Raw genomic sequence first — 18,667 nt, forward strand, 5'->3', positions numbered from 1 at the left:
CCAGCCGAGCCCTGCCAGTGCCCCTCACTCCTGACCTGCAGCCCCCTGCCAGCCCAGCCCTGCCCCTCGCAGCTCTGCTAGTGCCCCTCACTCCCGACCTGCAGCCCCTTGCTGGCCCAGCCCTGCCCTCCCCAGCTCTGCTGGTGCCCCTCACTCCTGACCCGCAGCCCCTGCTAGCCCAGCCCTGAGCTCCCCCCAGCTCTGCTGGTGCCCCTCACTCCCGACCTGCAGCCCCTTTTAGCCCAGCCCTGCCAGTGCCCCTCTCTCCCGACCCACAGCCCACCACTTGCCCAGATCTCCCCCTTCAGGTCTGCTCATACTCCTTGGTGGGGGGCGAGGGGTGTGTGCTTTGCGCGTGTGGACGCAGGACGACTGTGAAAATGAGGCTTGGTCTGGAGGTGGGATTGTGTGTGTGTAGCACTGCCCCCTGCTGGAGGGGATTGGGGTGGTGTGTGTGTCTGAGCGATGTCGCCGTCTAGTGGCTGCAGCTGACATGCAGGATTGAATTCCCGGCCAAAGAGGGGAGATTTATCCGTGGGTGGGGGACAGAGGTGAGCACAGTGCTGCCCCCTCCTGGGGCAGAGCAGGGCTGGGTGTTTGACACCCCCCCTTTGTCTCCCCTATAATAATAGGAGCTATACCCATCTCCTAGAACGGGAAGGGACCTCAGAAAGATATTGAGTCCAGCCCCCTGCCTTCACTAGCAGGACCAAGTACTGATTTTTGCCCCAGATCTCTAAGTGGCCCCCTCAAGGATTAAACTCACAACCCTGGGTTTAGCAGGCCAATGCTCAAACCACTGAGCGATCCCTCCCCCCTGCAGGCAACGTGGCCTGGATGCACGTGCTGGTGGCGCGGCAGATGCAGGAGGCCCCGGCGGTCATCGGGGGCCAGGTCTACTTCTGCTACGACGCCTCCCCCTACAAGAGCTACGAGGACTTTAACATGGAGATCCTGGCCTCCTGCGGCTTCCGCCTCCTGGGCTCCCAGCCCGTCGTGCCCCACTGGCTCCTGCGCTGCCTGGCCCTGGCCAATGACCTCCTCCGGCGGCTTCTCCGGCCCTTCTTTTCCTATGCCCCCCTGCTCAACCCATACACCCTGGCCGTGGCCAGCACCACCTTCACGGTGCAGACGGACAAGGCCCAGCGCCACTTCGGCTACCAGCCCCTCTACAGCTGGGAGGAGAGCCGAGCCCGCACGGTGGCCTGGCTCCAGGAGGTCGACGCCCAGAGAGAGGCGGGGAAGTAGGGCAGGTGGGGGACTGAGCAGCTGGGCCTTGGTTCCAGCCTGCGTGTTTCTTTGCAATGAATCTGGCTCCAGAGAGAGGGATCCAGATCCTGGTGTTGTTCCAACCCGCCACTGCCGGGGGATGTGGGAATCCGGATCCGGGTTTTACTTCCATGGGTGTCAGGGGAGGGGAGGAGGGAATCTGGATTCAGATTTTGCTTCCATCTTGTGTGTGTCAGAGCAGGGAATGTGTGAATCCAGATCTGGATTTTGATTCAGCCCATGGGTATCAGGGCAGGGGATGTGGGAATCCGGATCCGGGTTTTGTTCTGATCCTACCTCTAGCTTTCCAGTGAATCTGGCTCCATGGAGATGGATTCCAGATCTGGGTTTTGCTTCCAGCCTGTGCCCCTCAGTGCAGAGGAATTTGCCAGCCCAGGTCTTGTCTCATCCCAGCACACAGCGGACTTGGTTACCTTGGGATCCAGATCCGAGTTCCCCTCCCGGAGTCCAGCCCCCTCCCCTCCCCCAGTGCATTGCTGCAGACCATCCCCTGCTGATTGCAAATGGATCCGGATCTGGATTTTGTTACCATCCGGGTGCTTTGGGCCAGATCCCCAGCACACTTCTGGGGCGGAACCAACTCTACCGGAACGGGATCTGGACCTGCAGCCTCCCCTCCCCCCCAGCCCCATGGTATTGCAGAGGCGGGTCAGACAGCTAGACCTGGATCCTACTCAGATGGCTCCTAGACTCCATTCTCCATGGAGATACCGCTCTGGGATTTCTTTCCAGCCTATGTATTATCCCCCAGCCTGGACTCCATTCTCCATGGAGATCCCGCTCCGGGATTTCTTTCCAGCCTATGTATTATGCCCCAGCCTGGACTCCATTCTCCATGGAGGCCAACCCGTCTATTAGGCCTGTTGGATTGGAGTCCATTCCCCATCGGACTCCAGCTCCAGGCTTTCTTCAGCGCACCAATACCTCTGGTCTAAGCATTAATTTCCTCAATAGTTATTAATTATTATTATTATTTTATTATGACTAATTATGAGGCCGAACGTCCATAGCACGTTCCACACAGACGCACCAAGCAAAGTCTAGTAACTTATGTATAATTAAACTCTTAAAGGATCACTGGAAAATGGATAAAATCATTTTTTGTAGGGTCGGGAGGGGACTGGCTGGCTCAGGGGGTGGGGAAGGGGGCAGGGGTCTGTCCCCTTTAGGGGGCGTCGGCGCCCATCCGGCCCCAGGGCAGGGACTGGCTGGCTCAGGGGGTGGGGAAGGGGGCAGGGGTCTGTCCCCTCTAGGGGGCGCCGGCGCCCATCCGGCCCCAGGGCAGGGGACTGGCTGGCTCAGGGGGTGGGGAAGGGGGCAGGGGTGTCCCCTCTAGGGCGCCGCGCGCCACATGAAAAATCAGCACCGCCCCAGGCAGGGGAAGGCTGGCTCACCGGTGGAAAGGTGGCAGGCCGTTCTGTCCCCTCTAGGGGCGCCGGCGCCCATAGACGTTGTAGCCCGATTACCATCCCTAGCGCCCCAGGGCAGGGACTAGGCGGCTTGGCAGGGGGTGGAAGTGGGGCAGGTCCTGACCCTTCAATAGGGGGAGCGCCGGCGCCTCAGCACCAGCCCCAGCAGGAACGGCTCTCAGGGTGGGGAAAAGGGCACGGTCGTCCCTCTAGGAAGCCCTGTGCCCATGCCGGCCCCAGGGCAGGGACTGCTGGCTCTAGGGTGGGAAAGACCTTCCCCTTTGAAGAGCAGACTCTGCCCTGGCTGTGGCCATGACTGGGCCCCGGCCCAATCCTCCACTCCCATGTGCCCAAACACTGGGTGTGATTACCCTGATCCAAGCGCGGCACGCCGCACTCCGCGCAGCACCTCAACTACCCGGCCTCGCCTGCCTCTGCCCTGCCTGCTCTGCCCTGGCCCCCTGCACCGTGAAATCCGCCCGGCACAGCTGGGCACGGCCAAAGGTCACCAGGTTTGTTTACACAGCTTTGACTTTGGTCCAAATCTCTTCCAGCCTCCGCTCCGCCCTGCCAGCCCAGCTCTGCCGGTGCCCCTCACTCCCGACCCGCAGCCCCTGCTAGCCCAGCCCTGGGCTCCCCCCACCCCCCAGCTCTGCTGGTGCCCCTCACTCCCGACCCACAGCTCCCTGCTGTCCCACAGCTGGGCTCCCTCCCCCTCTATTGCTGACTCTGTTTTGCCCTATCGCCCCATGGCTGTTCGCAGTGAACGGCGTAAGCCCCTGACATTAGCAGCCTGGGCTAAAATTCAGAACGGCTTCCATAATCCCCCTTGGCTGAGAGAGCAGGACAGGGGCTGGGAGCCGGGACCCAGGACTCCTGGGTTCTATCCTCAGTTCTGGGAGGGGAGTGGGGTCTATGGGTTAGAGCAGGGGGGCTGGGAGTCAGGACTCCTGGATTCTATCCCCAACTCTGGGAGGGGAGTGGGGTCTATGGGTTAGAGCAGGGGGCGCTGGGAGCCAGGACTTCTGGGTTCTTTCCCTGGGTCTGGGAAGGGAGTGGGGTCTAGTGGTTAGACCAGGCGGGCTGGACTCATTCCCTGGTGCAGGGATTTGCAGGGCTCACCCGAGCTCTGTACAGGGCCGTGCTGTGTCTCCGCAGCGAGATAATCCCCTGGGCCTGGGGTGGTTTAAATATGGAAAGAAGGGGGTTAGCTGCCTTCCGTGACAGAGCTGAGATGGGAACAGGGAGGGGGAACATCTGCCAGCCTCCTGGCGGGAACATCTGGATTGGGGACAGCACCCCGGGTGGCAGGAGGGGAACCCGGCGTGTGCCCCCCAATCCCATCCCCCCGACAATGACAAGCAGCGAGAGCTAGTCCCTGCCCAAGAGGGCATCTGAGCTAAAAGAACCTGCCTGAGATCAGGCAGCCCCTTGTGCCCCCTGTTCTGTAGAACCCCTGAGTTCTAGCCCCCTCACCCCACTCCCCTCCTAGAGCTGGGGAGAGAACCCAGGAGTCCCGGTTGTAAAGCTTTAGCTCATCATTGGCCCGTCGGGTGTAATCCTGTGCTGGCTGGGGACGGGCTGGGTGGGCCCCAAAGTTTCCTTGTCCTCAGGTTCCTCCTCAAGCCTGAACACACCCAGGAATTTAACCTCCCCTCAGGGGTCGGGGGGGGTCAAAAGCTTTTGCTCCATTCTGGCCTCCCCCCCTCCCCAGGCGGCCTCCTCTCTGCCAAGGTGCAGCACCCACAACCGGGCACTGCCCCAGCTGAGGCCTCCCCGGGGCCGAGCTGAGCGGGCCAGTGACCTCCCGTGGCCACCACGTGCCGCTCCCGGGCCTGCAGCCCAGACCCCTTGTTAGCGGCCTTCTCTGCAGCTGCAGCAGGGTGAGTCATATTGGACCCAGCTGGCCTTCACGCCACTCAACGAAAGGAAGCAGGGGGAGGGGGGGCTCCACCGTCCCAGCTCGCCGGTGGTGCTGGCACCCTGGGCCCCATGGCAGATGCTCATCCAGCCGCAGTCCCAGCTTTCCAAGGGCTTGTGTGTGACGGGTCAGGAGGCAGTGAGGTGGGGGGGGGTGAAACTGGCTGGTGCCTGGGGGTGGGTGGCTGCAGGGTTACGCTTGAATTCACGCAGTTTTGGCTTGCTCAGAGCCGTACAAGATGCCCCTCGCTGTGCCCTCTGGGTGCCACCCTGGCTGTCACGGCTTTAGCCTTGGCACACCCCGGGCTGGGTGTGCTGCCCTCGCAGTCAGGGCTGGTCCCAATGCCCCATGTGGCGCTAGGGGGCCCTGTGCTGCAGGGAGTGGGGGATCAGCAGGGGGCGCTCTCCCTTGGCAGTCAGGGTTGGCCGCAGCGTGGCGTTAGGGGGTGCTGTGCTGTAGGGAGCAGGGCAGGGGCTCAGCGGGGGGGTGCTCTCCCCTGACAGTGGGGCCAGTGCCCCAGCATCTGATCCCACACAGTAGGGTCACTTTGGGAGCTCCCACGCCACCAAAGTAGAGGGCTGGGCGGGGAGGAAAACTCCCACAAAGCACTTCTCCAGCCTGTGTTCTGGGGTGGGCAGGGATGGGCACCCAGGCGTCCATCAGTGCAGAGGAGCAGGATGGCGGGGTGCTGCGAAGACCTGGGGTCGCTGTGCCGAGTGTGGGCACATTCTTTAGGGTTAGACTCTCAATGGCAGGTGTCTAATGCCGCTTGGCCTTGAAGAGCGTTAGGCATCGAAGTGCCTTTGAGGCACTGGCCTGGGGCGTGTTTGTGCCTCAGTTTCCCCACTGACAAGAGAGGATGGCCCTGGGCAGGTCACAGCCCAGATGCTGTGGCTGGGGAGCCGTATGGCCATTCCCTGCCCGCGTTTGGCCTGGCTGGATGAGCTGGTGGCTTGGGTGGGGTCGGACGACCTTTCCCTGGACAAACACGCCAGCCGAGCGGCCGCTTAGCCAGGGTGGGCCCGGACGGGAGCATCTGTTAGTGTTGGCTGAGCAGCGCGGCGCGAGCTCATGGTGGAATGAATGAAGCTGTGGCATCATCTGACCCCTAAGGGATAGGGCGGGTGGGGTGGGGAGAGGCACCGCTGCATAGGTTGGGTTCACATGAGCTAGGAACAGATGTTCTGGCGTTTCCTGCCCCGGGTGGGAGGGGCTAGCTGGGCTGAGCTGTGGGGGAGCCCAGGGCTGAGAGAGCAGGGGGCTGCGAGTCAGGACTGAGGGGCACCAGCGGAGCTTTGGGGGTAGAGACCAGGGCTTTGGTCTGTGCTGCAAGGAGTGGGGCAGGGCCTCAGTAGGGGGCACTCTCCCTTGGTGGTCAGGACTGGCCCCAACGCCCCAGTGTGGCACTAGGGGGCGCTGTGCTGCAGGAAGTGGGCGGAGCCCAGTAGGGGGCGCTGTCCCCAGCAGTCTGTGCTGTTCAGGTTGCTCCACCCCAGAGGCAGCTGTGTTTGCACAATGGGCAAGCGCTGCCTGCAGGGGAGCAAGGCGGGGATGAATGTTAGGGGCTCAGTCTGTGGCATGGAAGGGGGTGCTCGGGGGACCAGGCCACTTCCGGCTTTCCCAGGCAGAAACAGGCTAATGCAGCCCCTGCCAGATGTGCTCCCAGGCGTGGCTGGTGGAACATATGTCACCCTGACCCCAAGGGGATTGTTCTAACGAGATTGGCCTGTAACGAGTGGAGCTTATCCAGCCCTGCATGATTAGCCACTGATCAGCTTAGAGACAGGCCACTCGGCTGCTTGGTTGCAAACAGATTCAGCTGTGTGGGCCCTGAGTATCAGCTGGCTGCAAATGCTGAATGCCTCCTCCGGCACGGCGCCCCCTAGTGCGGGGGCCAGCACTGATGGCCAGGGGAGAGCACCCCCTGCTGAGCCCCCCGCCCTGCTCCCTGCAGCACAGCGCCCCCTGCTGGCCCCCGCCCTGCTCCCTGCAGCACAGCGCCCCCTGCTGAGCCCCCGCCCTGCTCCCTGCAGCACAGCGCCCCCTGCTGGCCCCTGCCCTGCTCCCTGCAGCCACAGCGGCCCTCGTGCCTTGAGCCCCCCCCTGCTCCCTGCAGCACAGCACCCCCTGCTGGACCCCTGCCCTGCTCCTTGCAGCACAGCACCCCCTGCTGAGCCCCCTGCAGCACAGCGCCCCCTAGCTCTGGAGCCAGCAGTGATGGCCAGGGGAGTGAGCGCCCCCTGCTGTGTATAAGCAGTGCTGCCCCCTGCTGGAGGGGCTCGGGGCCCTCCATGTTTGTGGCTTTCCCCACCTCGAGACGCCCTGCCCTGAAGGTCCTCTCCCCAGAGTGTGCGTGTGTGTGTGTGTGTGTGTGTGAGATCACAAAGTGACAGCACATGTAGAGGGAGAGACTGATGGTGGGGGGCGGGGGGGGGCTCCATCATTCGAGGCTCTCAGAACACTCGACACACACAAAACAATGACCTCTCCCAGCGCTGAGGAGAGAACCCAGGAGTCCTGGCTCCTCGTCCCTCCTCCCCAACCCACACTCCCCTCCCAGAGCTGGGGAGAGAACCCAGGAGTCCGGACTCCCAGCCCCCCTCTAACCCACCCCACTCCCTTCTTGGAGAACCCAGGTGTCCTGATCCCCCAGCCATCCCGACTCACTCAACCCCAACAGTGTGTGAGAAAAAACAAGACAGACCTGACGGTGAAAGCGATACACGGAAGAAAGAAGAGATGTTCAGACACAAACAGAGAAGCGCAGGGCCAGAACGGTGAGTGGGGGACCACTAGTTACACTATATAAGGGGGGAGGAACAACCTTTTCAGCTCAAGAACCCCTTTCTTGGCTTTAGCTGGGGTAAGGAGGTCTCACCCCCCCCCCCATGAATCCGGTGTGTGACCCCCCTCCTCAGTCAATACCCCCACCTGTATGAAAAGCTATAGAGAGAACGGTGGGGAAGGCCCGACCCTGATTCCATCTGGTGATGCTCAGCCAAGGCAGGTATGAAATCGGGCTGACGGGGTCTGCACGCTTGGTCCAAACAGCGGCACAGGGTAGGCCACGCCGGGGCCCGCAAGGGACAGCTGGAGAGGAAGAGGTGCCAGGAGCCAGTTGAGGACAGGGAGAGGTGGAGAAAGAAAGTGGACTGAAAAGTACCGTGAGCCATTGAGAGGTGGAGAGAGCTAGGCAGAAAGATGGAGAGGAAGTTCTAGCGAGTTGAAGTGAGTCAGACAGAAAGTTGTTGAGAGCCAGACAGTTGGCCAGAGCCAGCGAGAATGTTGGGGAGAGCCCAAGAGGAAGTTGTTCGGAGCGGCAGCGCGGCAGACGGAAAGGTGCGGAGAAAACTGTAGCGCATGAACACAACCAAAAGCCACCACAGAAACCATGAGAACAAAAGGAAAACAGACAACAGATGACAGGTGCTTTTTGAGTCTTTTTTTGTTTTGAACCCACACAGACCTAAGTTTTTTTCATTTCATTCATTCATTGGTTTTGCTTTTTGGTTTTTTTCCTTGTTCCAGATGAGAGCAGAACACAAGGCAGTGGAATAAAGGGCACACACCACAATCTCAAACCAGGTTTGGGGGTTTTTTTGGTCATTTTTTTATGTTTTAGTTGGTTTTTTTTTCATTAAAACATGCAAGCATTTTTTTTTCAAACCCGTGAGACAAAAGTTTTGCAGAGAAAAAACATGACAATTCCAGCCAAGCCAGGGATTAAGTCCTAAACCTTCCACAGATGAAAAGATCTTGCAGCTCTTTCTTGGTTTTCTTTTTTTAGCACGGATTTCATCTGATAAATATTCATGCTTGCTGAGACCCACTGCTTGCACCTATTGGGTTCTAGTCTGTGGTCACGTTGCTGCAATGAACAAGATGAAGAATGATTCTTTTTTCTTTTTAGTGTTAATTCCACCCTGATATTTTAGCCCCCAAATATATGAGACAAATTGTTTGGTCCTATGGGATTAAATCCTAATCTAGTTTGCTGGTGGAAGAGTTGTGCTGGGGTGAATCTGACTGTTAATTTGAAGGAGGTATAAATGTGATCTTCCCCCAATTTGGTAAATTCTGAAGTCTAACCCTTGCCGGTGAATTTTCATTTTTTTCTAGGGGACAAGGAAGTTCAACCTGATATTTTTAAGCCACAATTGTGCTAGATTTGACTGCACGTTATCTCTGGGTACATCCAGACTACCTGGTGGATCGGCGGGTAGTGATCTATCCCCGAACGTGCTCCCGTTGACTCCGGAACACCACCAGAGGCCATCAATCCTGCGCCGTGAGGACGGGAGGTAAGTCAAAATAAGATATGTCGACTTCAGCTACAGTATTCCCATAGCTGAAGTTCCGTATCTTACATTGACCCCCTCCTCCCCTCCAGTGTAGACCAGGCCTCCAAGAGGCAAAAGAAGCCCCAGTGGCTGAGAGGTGATACCAAATTCAGACCAGGAATAAGGGACACATTTTTCACGGCAGGGTGGCCAACTCTGGAGATTTTCGTTGCCACTCTCACGAGAGCTGGCAATCATTCTAAAGCCCCGGTGTTGTGTGATGACGGGGGAATCTCTGCTGTCAAATTGTTGTTTAAAATCCAAGTTTTGAGTTGACAGACACGCTCCAAAGTGCAGTGCTAGCAAAATGGAAGGTCGATAACCTAACATTTGGTATATTTTAAAGCTGATCTCATGGGCTTTCAAGGCTCAGTGTCAGCAACATGAAAGATGCAACAGATTCTCCATAGCTTGGCATCATTCAGCTTGACGTTGGCTGTGTCTCCATGGGCTACCCTCTTGCTCAAACTCAAGGTAATGCAGAAATCATAGGGGGAGGAGGTGGGCGGGGAAATTCTCTGGGTTGTATCAGACTGGATGATCTCTTCAGGCCTTTAATGTCTAATGAAATGAAACGTCTGCATTCTGCATATACACAATCAAACTATCTGAAAAGCCTGGCTGGTGAGTCTATGTTAGCAAAACCACGCCTGGAGTTAAAAGATCTGGGTTGTTTTAAACCATTGCCTTGCTAACGATGTGCTTTAGACAAATGTAAATCACGGGGTAAAGTTCAGGGTGAAACTCTCTGGCTCGTGCTATGCAAGAGGACAGATTCGATAGCCCGCTTGAGGGGGGGAAGGCTTAGCAGTTAGGCGCTGGCTTTAACAAAGCACATTAGGACAGACATTGAAAACTGGAAGAATCGGACAATTCATTTGCTTTCGAATGAACAAAGAAGAGAAAGACTTCAAACAAATAGATTAAAAAAATCAGAAGCAAACGCCCAGAAGTGACTCTTCAATGCTCCGTGACCAGGCTGGCGGGAGAGGGAAAAGCGCATTCAGAGGGAAAAAAGCAACTCAGCAGGCAAAAGGAAATGACCCATCGGGTTCCTCAGTTAATATTTACACACAGGAGAAGGGATGGAAAGAACAAATGGCAAAACAGATCCAGAGGAAGGGAAGGGGGCGGGGGTGGGGGTGGGGTGTTCCTGTTAACAAATGGGGCCTGGGATCCTGCTGAAACTGACTTGCCCAGTGAAACTGATGGGGCCGTGAAAGCCTTTAACTTGATGTGCCTGCTTAAATCTGAAGCCACGCCCTGTTCTCGTTAAGTCCTTTGCTAAAGCAAGCCGGCCCATGGACCCCGACGGATCGACGCCCGGCCCAGATTTACACGAAGCAGCCAACAGTGCACTGAGTCCGATCCAAAGGCAGAGACGCTCCGAAGGGAAGCGGTGGATGGGCCCGAAATGTCAGCTCTAGATTGGCCGCGCCAGCCAGCCACAGGTTTTTAGGCTTCAGGCAGGGATCAGATGAGACACTTGAAAGCCCATTGACTTTTCCTGCTAGTCGGCAGGTCGGCATCTCAAAGGCAGGCTCACGTGCCGTGCTGAGCAGGGACGGATTTGGGTGGACAGGACCGGAGAGGCGATGGCAGCAAATCCATCCCATTCATGCTCTGGCCGAATCAGCACTCGCATGCACAAAGGCGATGCCTGTCGTGTGTTTATAAAATCCAGATCCTCGACTGTGGTTCCGCTCATTTCCACGGACATCAAGGAAGTCAGGAGCCTAAACAGCATTGATGATCAGGGCCTAGCACAGCCATCGTGGTCATCCCCACGCTGGCTGCTTTGTTAAATCCAGGGCCGCACAGAGATCTGTTGGTGTTCATGGGCGCACCTCACACGGACGAGGTGACAGGGTTGGGAGGGTGTCTCCTGCAGGGGTCAGTCCTGGATCCGGTATCAGCCCAGCTGACATTGTCGCGAATGACTTGGCTAATGGAGTGGAGAGTGCGCTATTCAATTTGCAGATGACCCGAGCGGGGAGGGGTGGAGGACAGCATTCGAATTCAAAACGCCCTTGACGAATTGGAGAAATGGTCTGTAACCATCACCCGGAGGTTCGATACAGACATGTTCAAAGTACTTCACTCAGGAAGGAAAATATCAAACACACCGCTACAAAACGAGGATTAAGTGGGTAGGGGGTCAGATGGCTGGAAAGGCTCTGGGGGGTGACAGTGGGTCACAAATTGGAGCTGAATCAGCAACGGGATGTAGTTGTGAAAAAAGGCAAATGACGAATATTCTGGGGTGTATGAACATGCATGTCATAGGTACATGCATGTCATAGGTACATGCATGTCATAGGTAAGACACGGAAGGTGATTGTCCCGCTCTGCTCGGGCCTCAGCTGCAGTCCTGTGACGTTAGGCCAGATGGGGACAAACTGCAGAGAGTCCAGAGGAGAGCAACAGAAATGAGAAAAGGTTTAGAAAACCTGACTTACGAGGGAAGGTTATAGGGTTTGTGGAGTGGAATCCTCCACCCTGGATCCTTAGGGGGAAGGATGCTGGTTCTTGGGGTGCTCCCAGGGGGCCTGGCTGAGCTGGGGGCTAGAGAAGAGGGGTGATATGTTCTTCTCCCAGTAGGTGGAATTATATCTGCCCCGCATATACCCTGTCCATGAGAAAGGAAAGCAGCTCTCCACCTTCACAGCTGTTAGAGGTGAGTTCATTTGTTGGGGTTTGTATCAAGCTGGCCATGAAGGGGTGTGTCTCTGTGTCTCTCTGTGTGAAATGCTACCCCCTGCTGGAAGAAATCAGGCCTGGTGTGTGCAAGTCCACACGTGCGTTTTGCACGCCGCCCCCTCCTCCTCCCAGAATTGGTTCACTCTATGGGTGGGCGAGTGCGTTTGCACCACCGCTCACTACTGTACATCCTCAGCTCACTATGTACGTGTGGATGCGTGTGATGTGGTGCTATTTAACCGACCAAAACCAGCTCGCAGCTCTGATCTGGAACAAAACATTGGTTCCTCTCAGGTTCAGACAGAGGGAAGAGAAAACTCTTTCGATCCAAAATGGAGCAAATAATACGGGACAGGGATGGGAAAATAGAAGGGCGATAAATCCAGACAGGATCCCAGGTCATGCGGTGATTGGAAAACGAATTTATTTTGGCAGTTCTTTGATATGTTTTCAAGCAGCTAAAGGAGGGACATGTCAGTGGGTTTTTTCTTTTTAGTTCATTTGTCTTTTAAAAAATGTTTTAATGCCACATAGACGAAAAGGGGCCAAGGAAGAGACCGGAAGTGGAAACAGGAAAGGGAAGAAGGAAAGAAAAATGAAGAGGTTATTTGTCTGTTTGTTTCTTAGCAAACACATCACAGATTACAGGAAAACAGCCCACACGGAAACAATACATAGCTCAATACCCCAAAAGGGAAGTCGAGGGACATCGACAACGTGGTAGGAATTTTTCTCCCGCATTTGTTTTGTTTTTTTAGTCCTTTTTAACGTCTTTTTTTTGTTCGCTTTTGTGTTTTGTTTAAAAAAGATCAAAAAATCTAAGTTTGGTTTGTTCTTTTTTTTTTCTTTTTCGGAAGGTGGGCTGGGAATGCAGACATGGTGGAATGGAGGTTGTGTAGGTAGGTACAAGTGCTGTGAGCGCACACCCAGAACACACACTATATATCACGGCTAGACCCTGGGACCAAGCAGCAGCTGATGTGAATTGTTAGTGGTGATAAATCCATGGAACTATTGTCATTTGTACGAACTGTGAATCTGGCTCTGTGTGTGTGTGAGTCTAGTATATTTTGACATGCTATACATAGGTATATAGTATATTTGTGATATATGTGCGTATACATAGTTACACACATATATAGTATAGCTGCTATATATGTGGGGATGTAGATATACCCTTATACAGAAAAGGACACACAGAGGACATTTTATATATATATGTGTGTGTGCATATATATGCATATATAAAGTAGCTAAACATCTGCAGTAAATTTACTGTGTATGTATGTGTGTATTTATTTATACACAACATATATATTACACACACAGTAAATACATAATGCCTATATTTTTATATAGATGTACCCATGTATAGTATATTTCCTACACGTATGTATGTGTGTGTGTATATATCAATCTAAATAGCTACACATATATATCTCTATTTGCTATATAGATATGAGATATAGATCTAGTAAATATACATATATTTATATATACATAATTATACACACATACAGATATGTAAGAAATATACTGTCTATACACACGTCATAAATATGCCGTAGATGTGTCTTTATGTATCTTTATTTATAGATACAAATATAAACAGAAATATTAAATATCCTACAGAGGTGTGTGTTTATCTTTAAATATAAACATATAGGAAATATACCATAGATGTGTCTGTCTAGACTCGTACACACATACACAGTAAATATGCTGTATACGCGTGTGTCTTATATATATACGCACACAGACACATAATATAAATATTAAATATATGATAGAGGTTTAATTAATAGACCATATTTAAAGTTTGTGTTTATAATATATTTAATACATCCACATACACAGACACCTAGAGTATATTTAATATTTGTCTATACACACACACACACACACACACACACATATATAAACACACATCTATAGGATATTTAAGATACAAACATATACATATATACACATATATATGCACATCTATCTATCTATCTATCATGGTACATGTACATACACATCACCTCCAATATATTCTCACACCCACTGGGTGAGATCCCCGGCTGGTATAAAACTACCATCACTTCTTTGCCTTCAGTGGAGCAAAGCTGAATGACACCAGCTGGGACCTGGCCCCATTCCATGCTCACCCTGCTTGTATAGTGTATTTGGTGTGTTTGTATGTGCTCTGCACAGCACAATGCTCCTCACTCTTCTCCCCAATCTAGACAGGATGCCCCCACTCCCAGTCAGAGAGTGGCCTGGTGGGACCCACCTCAGATACAGCAGGTTGTCTTGCTGTGACCAGGATTTAGCTACGGCTACACCGACAGCTGTGTCTATAGTCACTGAGCAAGACACTCAAACACACATATATAGTATACACCGAATGTATCTCCATCTAGCTACCTATCCACAGGATATCATTTTATAGAGCGTAACTAGAACTAGTTATGTAGCCTAACTAGAACTAGAACGAAATGGGGATCTAATATTTGAGATGTTTACAATGGTGTTGGCAAGCCATTGTTACTGAAGACTACCATAGTATTTTTCTCAAAGAGATGCTATTTGGATATCCATTTATATATATATATATATATGTATATACACATACACACACATACATACACACACACACATAAAATCACAAATATCTATATATATGCACACACACACACAACCACAAATATACATATATACACACAATCACAAATATATACACGCACACACAAAATCACAAATAAATAAATACACACCTATGCATACACATATAGCTAGATACACATAGGTTAATGTATACTATATGTAGCATGCAGAAATGTGTTGTGTATAGCATGTGTGTATAGAAATACACACAGATACTGTATATATGTGTGTGTGTGTGTGCGCACGCACCCACATATGCTATAAAACGCAACAGTGTGACACAGTTGTCAGGAAGACGACCTAGTGGGTAAGGACGAGGTATGGGGACAGAATTATGTCGCCCCATTGCTGGGACATTGGGAAGTAGGATTCCTGGGCAGCAGATGGTCAGGGATGATTGTGCCCCAGTTGGGTATGGGCTAGATGGGTCCTGATGTGGTGTCTCCTCATGGCCTGATGACTGATCACCCCTCCATCTGGGGTGAGGGACCAGCCACAGTCCCCCTATGTGGTCTGGAGCAGTCTATTCCCTTCCTCGATGCCTATTCCCTCCCGACGCCAAAGCTCACAGTGGCGTTTGGCCACAAGATAGCTCCATCGTAGGGTGCCTTGAAGAGTGTTAATACCCAGGTGTGGCTGACATTGCTCTGGGATAACTCCCTCCCTCCCACAACACCCCCCCTGCCCCACTCTCCCTACAGCATCCCAGACTAATTGCCCCAGATACTTGCAGGAATACTCTGGTGTACTAGAGTAATGAACCCCAATATGATAGTGACATGGCAGTGTTTGGGGCGATTACTCCAGAATGCTGCAGTGTACTTTGGGAAGACTAGCAGTTGGAGATACATTATTATTCTAGTATTTTTATCATGGCATACTCGGGACCCATAAATACTCCAATTTCTTTAGTATTTTACAAGGGTATATTTGGAACCGGTTATTACTCCACGTTACTCCATGATTTTCTGAGGGTGTGTTAGGGAGACACTATTACTTTAAATTACTCTAGTATTATTATAGACATGTACTTGGGGTTACTGTTCTTAGAGAAGCATCTTTTTTTAAGAAAACAAGACTAATCTAGAGTACTATTTGCTTCCAAAGTGTGTTTGGAAGATATTATTACTCTAAATTAGTCTAGAAGTGTGTTTGGTGGCCACTATTAATTAGCTTACTATTTCCAGAAGTTTAGTGTATACAAATGCTAGCATAATCTAGAGTGAGACTAGTTTCTAAACTGTATTGGCAAGCCACGGTTACTCTAGATTACTCTACTATTCTTACAAACGTGTGTTTTGGAGTCATGAGTACTTTATATCGTTGTAATATTTTATAAGTGTTTTTTTTCAGGGAGCCATTATTACTCATAATTACTCTAGTATTCTTATAAGTGTGTGTTTGAGAACCATTATTACTCTAGATTACTATTGAATTTTTTCAAGGCTATATTTAAGTGCCACTATTACACTATATACTCCAGGGTCTTTATAAGAGTGCCATATTTGGATATTCATTATTACTCTGGACTACCACAGTATTTTGCAGAGCCATATTATTTGGGATCCAGTATCGCTTTAGATTACTGCAGCAATCAAATATAGCCAGTATTACTCTAGATTAATCTCACATTTCTGTAACTATGCAGTATTTGGACATCCGTTATTACTCTAGCATTTTTATAACAGGTATAGTATTTGGGGAGCCATTATTGCTTTATAATATTGTATTATTTTCTCCAGAGGAACAATATTTCAGCTTTCACTATTACTCTATGTTGCCTCAGTGTTTTCCTTAAGGGTGAATTCTTTGAAAAACAGTAACATTCTAGAGTACTGCAGTATTTTTTATAAGGGTGTAATATTTGGAGGGCCGGTAATATTGTAGTATAATATAGTATTTTTTTCCTAATATAAAATACAAAGGCAGAGTATTTAGACATCCATTATTAATTTACAGTAATCTAGCATTTTTGTAAGAATGTTGTATTAGGAAAACTACTATTCCTCTGGAATATTGTAGTATTTTTAAGCTATGTATTGCTTGGCTATCCAGTATTACTTTAGGTTTCTGCAATATTTTTTCAGGGGCATAACATTTGGACATCCCTTATTACTCTGAACTATAATTGTATTATCCGGAGAGCTCTTACACATGCACATCTATCTATATTTTTATATGACTGTAGTATTTAGGTTTCATTGTTACTAAATATTCTATTCCAGGGGTTCTCAACCTTTTTCTTTCTGAGACCGCACAAACACGCTATAAAAACTCCAAGAACTGGTTTTCAGCATATGAAAGCCAGCACCGGCATTAGGGGGTAGCAAGCAGGGCAGTTGCCCAGGACCCCACTCCACAGGTTGCTCAGGCTTCAGCCCCATGCAGTGGGACTTCGGCTTTCTGTCTTGGGCCCCAGCAAGTCTAATGCTGGTCCTGCTTGGCGGACCCCCTGAAACCTGCTCACGGTCCCCCAGAGGGCCCAGACCCCTGGTTGAGAACCGCTGCTCTATTCTGTGATTCTTTTTAAACGAGGGTATAATATTTGAGATGTTTACAAGCCATCATTACTGAACGCTACCATAGTATTTTTTCTCAAAGAGATGCTATTTGGATATCCATTTTTACTCCATATTACTTTAATATATTTATAAAGGACGTATTTAATTGGCCACATACTCTCACTCCAGAATACTGTATTTTTTCTTTTCTTAGGCATACTGTTGCATATTCAATATTACTCTGTATATCTCTAGTATTTTTAAATAAATGTGTAGTACTGGTACCAAGCCATTATTACTCTAGAATATCGCAGTATTTTTCCACAGACATACAATTTAGCATCTATTACTAATAATTACCAGTCATTACTGTATAGTATTCAAGCAATTTTATAAAGGTGTAGGATTTGGGCACCACTATTAGTCTAAAATACTATGGGATTTTCCTCCCCAGAAACCTGTATGTCCAATATTTTTATATTACCTGAATGTATTATAAGGGTGTGTAATATTTGGATAGCCATTATTACTCTATATTGCTGCAGAATTATTGTAAGGCTGTAGTATTTGGGAGCCCTTATTTTTCTAGTATTTTATATGGGTTTTGCATTTTGGGGAGCCGTTATTACTCTAGTATTTTACAAGAATTTAGTATTTGGGAACTGTTATTACTTTAGCATATTATTCTAGTGTTTTAGAGGGGTGTGGTGTTTGAGAGTACTTATACTCCAGCATTTTGTGAGGGAGCCAACATTATACTAAGACACCACAGTAATATCCTTCCTAAGGCTGTTGTATTTGAGATCATTTATTACTGTTATTACCCTCAAATACTGTGTCATTTTCCTTGTCAGTGTACATTATTCGAGTATATTTTACAATGGCACAGTATTGTTACTCTGGAATAGTGTAATACTGATCATTAATAACTTAATAATATTTTTGGTTCATAGCTGCTCTCATGCAAAGGAGGGGCTGAACTTTAGGATCTTCCCATCTGGAATACCGGAGTATTCTTTGATTTTGTAGTATTTCTGTAGTAATGCTCATTTCTTTTTCAATAACACCTGACATAGTGGCAACCATTCCTGGCATGTGGAATTGGAATCAGCCATGAGCTGGGATAGCCATGTGCTTCCCCAAGTCAAGTATACTGGAGTATCTTTAGAAACTGGAGTACTTTGTAGTGATGGGAGATGACTGAATCTGGATAGTTTTAACACTCTTACATATTGTCATATTGCTACTCCAGTATTCATGGCTACTGCAGTATCGGTGCTCTAGCATTCTTGCTAGTGTAGCACAAATACTCCACTATTCCAGGATCCTGCAGTAGAAGCAGTTTGGGTTCTTGGGCACTGGAGCAGCATTGCTCTAGTACACCTGGATACAGTAACATTGCTATTGAAGTATTCGGCGATATGACAGCATTCCTTGGAACTACAGTATTTGTACTCTAGCATTTTTGATACTGTAGCATCGATGCTGTAGCATTCCTCTATAAACCTATGCTAGTACTCTAGTTTTCCTGGATACTGCAGGACTAGTATGTTACTGTTAGTATTTAGGGATAGTGCCTCATTCATATTCTGGTATAACTGGATGTTCTTGAATTCCTCAGTGCTCTAGTATCAACATCATTTTCTGTTCCTCTAGTATTTTATGTAGCAGTCTGTCTCCCTCTGACAATGCCTGACTGGTAATCATTCTGATATTCCTCATTATTTTAGTACTGATATTGCATTATTTTGCTGCTCTAGCATTTCATATAATTCTCTGGTATTTTTTCCATAGTGATTGATGGGTAACTACTCCTATTTTCCTCAGTGGGCTGGTATTGACACTGCAGTATTCAGC

General features: G+C 50.2%; 1 protein-coding gene across 1 annotated transcript in view; it reads left to right on the top strand.

The window, feature by feature from the left end:
- Positions 1 to 2,375, top strand: part of HSD3B7 (hydroxy-delta-5-steroid dehydrogenase, 3 beta- and steroid delta-isomerase 7) — a 16,982-nt gene extending 14,607 nt beyond the window's left edge. Inside the window, exon 5 of the mRNA XM_075064690.1 lies at positions 796 to 2,375. Within this exon, the coding sequence (XP_074920791.1) occupies positions 796 to 1,248 (453 nt within the window). The 3' untranslated portion in view covers positions 1,249 to 2,375. The remainder of the gene's footprint in view (positions 1 to 795) is intronic.
- The last annotated feature ends 16,292 nt before the right edge of the window (positions 2,376 to 18,667 follow it).

The sequence above is a fragment of the Chelonoidis abingdonii genome, chromosome 4 (genome assembly GCF_003597395.2).
Source record: "Chelonoidis abingdonii isolate Lonesome George chromosome 4, CheloAbing_2.0, whole genome shotgun sequence".
NCBI classification, from domain to species: domain Eukaryota; kingdom Metazoa; phylum Chordata; order Testudines; family Testudinidae; genus Chelonoidis; species Chelonoidis abingdonii.